Below are 10,689 nucleotides of genomic sequence, written 5' to 3' on the forward strand. Positions count from 1 at the left end.
AAGGGAAGGAAGGGAAGGACAGAAAGAAACACTGACTCTGGATCCAGCCATGGCCTAGAATTTGGGACCTCAGTAAATCTGGTTTAGAATCCACGGCATCCCTATGAGGTAAGTAGTCCTGCTATCCCCATTTTACAGACGAGAAAATTAAGTGCAGAGAGGTTAATTAACTTGCCTAAGGCCATCCAGGTGGGTAAATGGCAGATCCATAGTTTGAAGCCCACTGGCTTGGCTGGGAACTGTGATTCAAACTGTTTGGGGGTAATAACTGTGGCCACCCCGTAAGCCTTGCTAGGAAGATTGGCATGCCTGCAAAACACTGAGCACAGGGCCTGATGCATAGCCATCCACCACTCAGTAAACATGCACTCATGTCATCTCCATCACCCTCAGGTTACAAAAAGGCTGGTGATTCATCTTGACCTAAGCACCTTCTTAGAGTCAGGTGCAGGGTTCTTTAAGTCCTAGAAACCAAAACTATATTCTGCAGGACAGCCTCATGGAAGCCGGGGAGCCCAGGTTCAAGGAGTTTCCAGAGGTCAGTGAAATCCTGCTTCTGTTTACTCCTTCCAGCAAAACCTCTTCCCTCCCCTCCTGGGAGATAATTCCTGACTACAAAAAAAAAAAAAAAAAAAAAATGCTTGGCGAGACCTCCCTTCAATTCCCCAGCGCATCCTCTCCTCCTCCCCTGGCTGCTGGCACACTGGCCCCAGAGAGAGCCTGGGTCCTTGAGCTCTCTGCTCGGCTGGCCCACCCTATCTCTTAATTTTCATTCTTCTTTAACTGGGTTTCTTTCTTTCTTTTCTCATCTACTTGGCTTTTAATTGCACATATCAGCAACCATTGAATAATGATTTTATCTATATTCTAAATTTAGGGCAGTTAAACGCAAAGCAAAATGCAGACACTTTCTTGCGTCTTAATTGAATGAAGGTCACAGCTATAACAACATTTAATTGAGCTATTTTTCATTATCATATTTTAATGACTTTGCACTGACAGTTCGCCTGCTTCTGAGGAAAGAGCATGATGGAGTCGTTTATTTCCCTATTTAGTTATTGTTTGACAACATCAGCTTCGATTAAGACCCTGCTTTATAGAACATTAATCATATTTGAATGAGCAAGGGGTATAAATGTAAACACATCTCCCTTCCCGCCACCGAAGCCCACGTCCCCACACGGAGGTTCACTAAACAAACATTTCACAGCCATTGTCTGTCTGCATAATAGCCAACAACAGCCTGAACAACAATTCCCGGCTTTAATTGTCACCACCCCTATCTTACCCTTGCACCTTTCAGGGAGAAGTTATGATCTTCCACTTCTGAATGCTCAATAATTGTGTCATTTATCTCAATTTGCAGTTCAGTCTTTAGGCAGCTATTGGCAAGCTGGCATTAAAAAAAGAAAGGATAGACGGTATCCTGGCCAAAGGAGATTTTCATTTCCAAATAATAATCAGTTTAATTTGCCTGCATATGACCAATGATTCATGTTCAGATTTAATAATCAGGATCACATAATCTGATTATAGGGGAAATAATTTGTTTACAACCCCCAATTTACTGCTCAGAATTCCATTATCTCTCTTCAGCCATTGGTTTTTAAGAGATACTAACATGACCCAGGGGAACCGAAAGCAAACTATTATATTTCCTACAATTAGATCTTTGCATAGTCTTAACCCCAAGCCCCTACATAAAAAAAGAACAGAAATAGCATGGAGGAAACCCCATAAATAAAATGAATATATAATTGTGCTCAAAGAACAGCTCGCCCGGAGAGGCGGCACTGTGGATCCCTTCCTCTCGCACTCAGGCACATCTGCTGGGTTTGGCGGGCGGGTTTGTGCACCTAAACGTAATCACTGTGTAGCTTCTAAACAGAAATCCTGTTTAGAGACGGCCACCGCAGGCCATACTCATCTCTGAAGCAGCCCTATCGCTTTTGCTGTTTCAAGATTTTTAAATTGCACATCTTCTTCCGATCCACTTTGTTGAAAGAGTCAGAGAGCAGGGGAAAAGTTGGACATGATGCAATTTCTGGAAAGCAGATCCTACTCCGCTTCCCATCTGAAAACGCGGTTCTCTGCAATTGACTGGCCTTACCCCAGAGCGGTCAGAGCTGCATTGAGAATAGCATCTCAGCTCTTTTCTTTCTTTCTTTTTTTTTTTTTTTTTTTCCAAAGCAAGGAAATGGATGTGCATTGATGTAATTTAGTACCTTAGAGACGCGGACAAATTAGTGTAGAACATTATCACTAGTTAATTATGAATGACCGATTAATCAACCTAATCTAATATTCCACATTATGTTGATGTTATTAAAGTGCATCATGAAAATGACAGATAGTCTTCATTTGCTTTCTTTGGCCAAATGTGCACTCTGCAGTCATGATGTCAAAAAAAAGTTTGCCAGTTTTAATATTAGAGAGTTAAATAATTAAAAAGAAGGTTTACCTGCACTCTGGCTTCTGTGAGGTTTATTTTCATGGCGAGCTCTTCTCTGGTGAAGACATCTGGATAGTGTGTTTGGGCAAAAACAGCCTCGAGAGCTTCCAGCTGGTAAAAGGAAAAAATATGTACTGGTGAGAGGCTGTGGCTAGGTGAGGGGAAGCAGATGCATATTTCAAATCTCCTATGAGTGGTGAGGAAGCAGTTTCACAGATCAAATCAAGGAAGGACAGGGAGAAAGGAGCTCTTTGGAAGGATCCCACAGAATGAGAATTTCAACCGCGGATAACTTAGGAGCTACAGCTTACTGGCAACCTCAGTGCTCTGGCAAGAAGTAGAAATAAGAGAGATGTGAATATTTATATGCTTTTACATTTAAGTATTGTCATAGGAATCAAAAAAACCTAATGGTCACCTTATGAACAGTTACAGTAATTGGTATCGCTTTCACCATAGGAAGCCAGGGAACAGAAACAACTTGCAGAAGCCCTCATGGTGTCATCCCACAAAATGCCATAGGGACATTTGGTCACCTTCGCAACCACTCCAGTTCACTCCAAGAGTGGGACACAGGCTAATCGAGGAGAAAGAGCCTGGGAAACACAGTATCAAGGTCCCAGTTGTAGCCCTTCCACTTGTGGGCAACTATACCTTATCCAAGTCAGCCAACTTCCAGGGATCCGGGTTTTCATCTCTGTACTGAGAATGAGAATGTCTGACCTGCCTTCCTCAGAGGGTCACTGTGAGGTTCAAACGATATTGCTGACATGGAAGTGTTCCCCAAACTATCAACCTAAGGCAAGTGGGAGAGAACGTTGTTGCTGCTTCTCTCATCTGGGATTACAAGGTTAAAGTCATCTGCACTCTCCCTAAAACAGATTCCTTGGCACATAAGTTGTTCAAGAAAACAGAAAGATTCAGTTAACATAATCAATTGGTCTTATTTTAAAAGACAAAGAAGAGTTGCTCAACTCTGATTTGGGAGAGGTAGGAAGTAGCTGATGTTTGAAAGGAGAATCAACGTTGGTACCTGCTGAAGAGTGAACGTCGTCCGGTTCCGGCGCTGTTTTCTACGTAGAAACCCGTCGTCAAAATCCCCCGAAGAGTGGTTGCCAAAGGGTGCAGTGCCTACCAAGAGCAAACTGATCAGCCTGGGCTGGAAGGGGCCCCAGTCCTCAGACCGCCCCCGGACACAGTTCAGAGGGCACACACCTGACCCACCAGACAAGCAGCCCTGTTTGTTCCAAAGGATATTTTTCTGTTCCTCCTATTAAATCCCCCTCTTTTCCACTCTGTCCCCAAAACCTCTGACTTTAAACCCAGTTATCCCTATTACACAGGGCAGGTGGTAACCTTAATCCCCGAGATGGCCAAGTTCAATTCTTGTGAAATTCTGGACTCTGAACCAGGAAGGGTCACTGACTTGAGGCAGAGCCTTCACCTGCTCTCCAGCTCCCGGCTCCACCCCTGTTCAATGTGCCTTTATCTCACCCCTACTCCAGATCCTTTAATAGAAGCCTGTGTGTCTCCCTTTGGCTCATCTGGTAGTTTACTTTCCTTTATTTCTATAAAGAAGAATTAAAATCTGGGAGCTAGGAGAGGCTGGGGGAGGAAAGAAAACACCAAGAGCTTTTCACAGCACTTTTCTCCTAGAAGTGCAGAACGCGAGGAGGGAAGAAGTTTATAAATGAATATTAATTACTGTTGGTCACAGCTCATCAGCACCATAGTGGATCTGTTATATAGATGTCAATTAACAGGAGATCTGCACCAATAGTGACTGTCCTGAATGCCAAGCAGACTTGAACAAGGCCACTCTCAAAGGGCACCCCGCCCTCTGGCCAGGCCTTATAAAGCACCTATTGCTTCTACTTCCCCACAAAAGAAAGACGTTGTCCTCCCCAGCAGGCTTCAAAGCTCGCTATAAACCCAGAACAGAGTTTGGCCCCAAACGCGCATTCAGATCATTTTCCAAATGTGCTCTATTTACTTGATAGTCCACAATGGCTTCTTAGGAAAACAAATGAGCAAGTTGCCATTAACCAGTGAATACTTTACCTGCTATGGGCTCTGTTCTCAGAATCACGGCATTAGGAGTTCTGGAGCCACACTGTCCCAGACAAGGACCCTCAGAAGGGCCTCAGTCTCAAAGATTGAAAGTCCTTTGGGCTTCTTAAAATTCTGTCTACTAGAGGAAGTTCCTTCTAGTTATTCTTTCACCCTCCAGGGCCACATCCTTTGCCAAACACCCTAACTCTCTGCTAAAGTGTTCTCCTTCCATCTTCCTGTCCAAATTGCGTTGTTCCTCAAAACCCTAGTTACAGTTATTTCTCTCCAGCTCATTGGAAACTTAAAAGAATGGCCTCAATGCAGTCTTATTTTCATTACTTTGCATGAAAACAAATTGTCTTTTTTTGAAACAATGCACTTGACTGGTGAGGATGGAATACAATCTCTGAGGATCTCCAATCACAATTTCCCTCAGTCTTCTAATTTATACCTCATGGTCCCAAAGTGGCTCACAATGTGTACATGCAGAATCTTTAAGTGAAACACTGCATGTCAAACTGAATCCTAGAAAAGGATGACAGTTCACCAAATTAATAAAAGATTGACAAGCTAATAGAAAAGAAGAAAAAATGAGAATAGCTATTTTACTTAAAAATAAGTAGGATAGTCGATATTATGAAAATGTTAAACCTTAAAGATAATTCAACCAAACACAACAGAACAATGAAATATTATTTTCAACATTTTGGTGAAATAATGAAGTGCATAAAGACACCCAGTACAGATATGAGTGTCATAAGATGTGCAGGTTAATTCACCATTTGTAGGAGTACAAATCGGGTGCAGCCTTATTAGAAGGTAATTTGACAACATCCATCAAACATTTAAGTACACATACAGGTATTTAATCTCTGAATATATTTGTAACGTGTGCCAAAATAGAAAAAAATGAGTTTCTGGAAACACCATAGTTGAAAAAAAAAAGGAAAACAACCAAAATGCCCATCAGCAGACCCTTTCTCCCTTTCTCCACAACGTAGAATGGAATACTACGCAGCAACTTAAAAGAAATCAGTAGATCTATACATATTGGCATGAACAAATCTCCAAGATACATTACAAACTAAAAAAAGCAAAGTACAGAATGATGTAGCAACATAATTTCAGTGCAAATAAGGCAAAACATGTATTTTTAAAATACATAAATGAGAATTAAATCATATTTTCTTGAAAGAATCACAAAAAAATAGCAGATACTTTTAGGAAAAGAGGTGGAAAAGGAGGATTTTACTTTTCAATGTATAAGTTTCTGCTGTATTCAAACTTCTCAGGCAGGTGCCAGTGGTACTTTTTAATGTAACATCAGCAAAATTATATGACAAGTAAGATTATGAGCCATTCTTTCTCTTCTCCTTTATGTCTCTCTAGATTGGCAAAAAAAATAAAAAATAAAAAAGATGATAGACTATAATTATGTCATGTTCCAAAGGTCTGTTCTCAACTTTTCCATTCTCAGGAGATCCCTTTCACCCAGCAACACTCAACTGAACTAAATTACTCCTTTCTGCAAAACTGGCAGAGAAACACATCTACAAACGGAAGAAAGGCTCTGAAAGACCCATCTCCTCTTCTTCTGGTTACACCACAGAGTCAGCACTGAGGTGGGATGTGCCCAGGGTATGGGGAGCACAGTAAGCCCGCTAAGCTGGGCTGAGAGCTGGGGTCACGGCAGGCCAGGCCAGGACTCTCCCTAAGTCACTCCTGCAGCCCACCCTGCACACAGACACTCATGATGTCCCCTACCTGCCAAATGCCCAAACCTCTGCCTTCCCCAACTTTGACCAGAAGGGTGGGACACTGGCTGGCAATTAGTCCAGACCCCTGGTTCAGATGCACAGAGAAGGCACCCTCAACATAGGAGAGACTCCCTCAACCCCTAGAGTACACTGTCAGGGGATGCACATCTCCCACCCTTCCATAAAACTCACCCTGCATGGGACCTTGGGGATAAAAGGAGGTGAAATGCAGGCAAATGTGTGGCCTTCCCTTCCTAGCAATGCTGACAGAGCTAGCAGGGCTTAAACACTGGTCCTCATTAGCTTCCTTTAGAAAATCCTACTGGACTCTTAAGAGCTTTTATAAGAAAAACAAAAACAAACTTTCTGAGGCTCAGCCACTGTTCAGGGCAGCCTGCGGCAAGACTGACAAGTATCACCTGAAGTCTCAGGTCTCCCAGGGCCTCACAACATTTACCCTGCCCCTTGTCTTCCACAACTACTTGGCTCCCCAAATTCTCCCACCACAATAATAAATCAAAGGAGTAGGTTGCCAAATGCCACTCCTACGGTTACAAAAGTCCCAATACCCCAATACCCCGGGGCTGAGACTGCTGCTCTGCAGAAGGCCCCATTAAAGCCCACAGTGTGGCTCACCTGATGGCTACTAATTGGCCCCCTGATGTGAAGACCCCATCTTAGATCCCCCAGGTCCTGAGCAGGGGCATGCAGGAGGTCCCAACTGTCCCCTTCTCACCAACCCACGCCCCCCTAACAACTGGGTGCGGAAGCCAGACTGGGGATCCTGAAGGGAAATTTCTTCTCAGGCCTGGAGACCATCAAAGATGGAAATTCTGGTCCGGGGGAGTGGGGAGTGCTCGACATTTAGGGTTAGTGAGTCACAGAGAAGGAGCCACGCTAGGTCAGTCCGGGCAGGTGGTGGGCAGGGCCACTGGTTCCAGGGACAGCCAGGCGGCCAGGAAGCGAATTGAGCTGCCCAGAATCCAGGGCGGATGAGGCCCCTGCAGGGCTCTCGCCAGCGGCCCCAGTGAGAGCAGCCCAGCGATGGGCCCTTCTAGGCTCGTGCAACTCGTGATCGGGGCCAGGACGCGGCGGGCTCACTCGCCTTCGCTTTCTGGGATGTTTGCAAAAGCACCGTGAAAGATTGATGCGGCCCCCTGGGTTGGGGAGCCCCAATTAGAGGCGTGACACCAGCATCTGTGCTGGGAGGATTCGGCCTGTCCCTGCAGCACGCATAGCCCGGGGCGTCCTGGCCCAGGCAGGGAGGGAGGTGGGAGGCAGGTGGCGACGGGGCGGGGAGCTGGAGCGGGGCTGCAGTGGGGTGTAGGGAGGGGGACAGGGGCACCCCTACTCACCGGGCGGCGGCTGCGCTCCCCGCAGGGCGGGGATCCCGCCACCCGCCAACCCTGCTGCCGCTCCGGCCCTTTCTGGCCGGCTCTGACTTCATGGAGAGCCTGGGGCGCGGCGCTTACTTACCCTCTAGCTGTGGCGGGCAGTGGAAATAAAACATCGCCGGCTGTCAGATCGGCTGGACGGCCAAGACCTGGGAGGGTGGCAGCGGAACGGACCGGCGCGCGTTGCTCCTGCCTGGCTGCAAAGCAAACAGCGATAGAGCTTCAAGTCTCCCTCTGCCAGCGCTCCCGCCCGGCCCTAGGGCGCACCCGGGGCGCTCCCCTCCTGGAAAACCCTTCCCAACGCCTTCAGCTCACTGCCGGAGACAGGAGGGAAGGCGTCAGCCCCGTCGCAAGCGGCAACCCCACGGGGCAGTCCTTCGGCTGTGTCCACTTTCTGGAGTGCAGTGCCCTCACCCTAGCCCCAGCACCAAACCCGCGCGGCGTAGTTTCTGGCTCTCCGGGGTCCCATCCAGAAGCCCTGCACCCGGGCCGCCGCAGCCAGGTCCGGCTAGCGCGCAAGGCCATCTGTGCGCTGCAGCTCAGGCCAGGAAGGCAGCCGAGCCCCAAGGCCCGGCGCTCGGGGACCGGCGAGTGGGTCCAGAGCCGAGCATACCTCGGCGGGCGGCGGTCAAGGAGGCCGGAGCGTGACCGCCTCCGGTCCGCACGCCCTGCTTGGCTGGCTGCGGGCGGGGCTCGGCGCGGCTGGCGCCCGCAGGACCAAAGAAGTGACTCGGGAAGTGGCCAGATGTCTTGCTGTCTGTCTGCAGCGCGCGCCGCCGCTCAGCACTCGCCTTTATAATCTCACGCATAATTGGCCTTAATCTGATTATTTCCAGCGCTGTCTACAGCGAGTAACTTGGATAGGTCTATTGGGCCTTACAAATGGCCCACGTGGTGTTAAAAAAAAAAAAAAAAAAAAAAAATCCGTCATTTCTCAGCAAACATCAGGAATGGTTTTTCCTCTTTTAAAACAGAACGATACAACAACCACCACCATCAGCCCCAAAAAATACATTTTCCGAAAATACACTAGGCCCCACCCCCCACCTCATGTCCCCTCAGAGGCAAACCTTTCTCCGAGAGCGAGCGCCCGGTTTGGGCTGCCCTTGTCAAAGGCCTGGCGACTCCCGGGCTGCAAATTGACAAAGCACTGCTAATTGTCGCCGCCGGATGGGTTTTGGGGGGACTCTTTGCACACGGCTTCCCTTTCCAAGCGATCGTACAAAAGGAAAGTTTGATTTTGTTCTCAGCAAGGGGTCCCTGAATTTATGTTCGCTTCTCGATGCAAATGATATGCGGTGGGACCCTTTGCAATTACTTTTAAAATGCATCGGAGGCAGACACTCAACGGAGAGAGACCGCCCTTCTCTCTGCCTGGGTGAAAATTAAACTCTAAAGTACCAGGCTGAAATTTTCAAGTCAGGGGCGCGGGATTGGATCAAATCACATAAACTGCAAAAAAAGCAAGTCTAATGGCGCATAATTGGTTCTGTAATAGCATTACACCAGGATAATAGCCCGTTACGGCCCCCTGCACTATTAAGTGCTTCCCTGGCGGAAAGCCTTTATGATATTAAAGGGGGAATATAATGATATTTTGGTTATTAAATGCGTGTAATTAATTTATGCACCACTGAAAATAAAGTTGGTATTATGACCCACTCAAGATGCATCAGAAGATGCAAGTCAGACAACTGTTGATAAGTTCTGGTGTCTGTGCTCCGTCTAGACTGCTGATTTTATTTTGGGACGATGGCTTCTTGGACAGACAACATAAATTGAATATTTTATAAACATTCTAATGCTGCGTTAGGGAGCCTTGGCGAGGTGGTGGGTCGGGTCCCTGCACGGCCCGGGATCCAGCCTTCATCTTAAAGACACAGCGCTTCGGAAACAAAAAGCCTAGCAGGCCCGCCGCTGGACACCAGCGCTGGGCGAGGAACATCTTGCTGCGGGACAGAGCGCTGGGTCCCGGCCGCCGTCGACGCCCCTTAGAAAACAGCCTGGAGGAAGACCAGTCCCTCTCCAGCCGGCCGAGGCAAGTCAGGACCTATTTCAGTGAAGCGGCCCTTCCTGGGCTCAGTCGCTCCAGAGGAGAGTCTGCTCTGCCTCGGGGAAAGAATCACAGGAAACTCCCGCTCGATTCAGAGCGGAGAGAGCTCGCGACGCCGGCTTCGCCGGGGCCACGGACTCCGAGAGTCCAGGCAGCCGGCCCGGGAGGAGCAGCTGGCAGGTCCCGGAGGCGGGTGCGGTGGCAGGCGGGGGCCGGCAGGGCAGCTAAGGGTCGTTCATACGTCATGCCAAGAGGGCTGGGAGCCTCTGGCGCTGATCCTCCCTTATCCCAGGTCAAGAGACCAGCTCTCGCGCGCTGGCTGTCTCCCTGTCTCCCTCAGAGGGCCCTTGCTCTCTGGAGCTCTTGACAAGAGCCCGAAGCTCCTCTTGCTGCCTAGGTCTGCCGAAAGTCCCCTCGGGTTCCCTCCTGCCCTAGGCAGCAGTTCCCTGCCTGTGCGCTCTGGGAGCCCGGTGGCCGTGAAGCGAGGTGCGGACAGCGTCTGGGCCGCCCGGGCCAAGATACTCAGGCGCACCTGGGGGTCTATGCGGGAACCCTCAACGGCAGCAGACCAGCGCAGGGTGCTGCGTTGGCCCCAGAAACCAATGAGGTCCAAATGCCAGTCTCAGCTCCCCATCCCTGACATCGACCGAGGCAGATTCCTATTAAGGCCCTGAGATGATCCCGGGACGAGACAGGCGCATCCGGGGTCTGAGAACAGAGCGCTCGCCGAGCCTCCCGGCAAGGTCAGAACCCTGGACAGCGGCGCCGGTTTCCCCACCCCACCCACCCCCGGCTGCTGCGGAGAAAGAAGCAGGTCCCGGGGGCCCAGCCGGGGCCCCTCGCTGCTCAGGAGTGGGATCCGCCCGGCCGGACCCCAGGCGTCCGCGGACCGACCCCAATCCTCTCCCAGACCAAACCTGCGAAAGTTACTCCGGACACGCTCTCAGCGCTGGCAACAGGGACAAAACTCCCTTCTCCGCA

The 10,689-nt window shown here is 49.1% G+C and overlaps 1 protein-coding gene across 1 annotated transcript in view; it reads right to left on the reverse strand.

Moving 5' to 3' along the window:
• Positions 1–8,467, reverse strand: part of DRGX (dorsal root ganglia homeobox) — a 37,513-nt gene extending 29,046 nt beyond the window's left edge. Inside the window, exons 1-4 of the mRNA XM_011990951.1 lie at positions 8,269–8,467; positions 7,738–7,852; positions 3,486–3,583; positions 2,462–2,563 (exon numbers count right to left, since the gene is read on the reverse strand). Coding sequence (XP_011846341.1) covers positions 2,462–2,563; positions 3,486–3,583; positions 7,738–7,771 — 234 coding nt within the window. The 5' untranslated portion in view covers positions 7,772–7,852; positions 8,269–8,467. The remainder of the gene's footprint in view (positions 1–2,461; positions 2,564–3,485; positions 3,584–7,737; positions 7,853–8,268) is intronic.
• Positions 8,468–10,689: the final 2,222 nt, after the last annotated feature.

The sequence above is a fragment of the Mandrillus leucophaeus genome, unplaced genomic scaffold (genome assembly GCF_000951045.1).
Source record: "Mandrillus leucophaeus isolate KB7577 unplaced genomic scaffold, Mleu.le_1.0 Scaffold388, whole genome shotgun sequence".
In the NCBI taxonomy this organism is placed as follows: Eukaryota; Metazoa; Chordata; class Mammalia; order Primates; family Cercopithecidae; genus Mandrillus; species Mandrillus leucophaeus.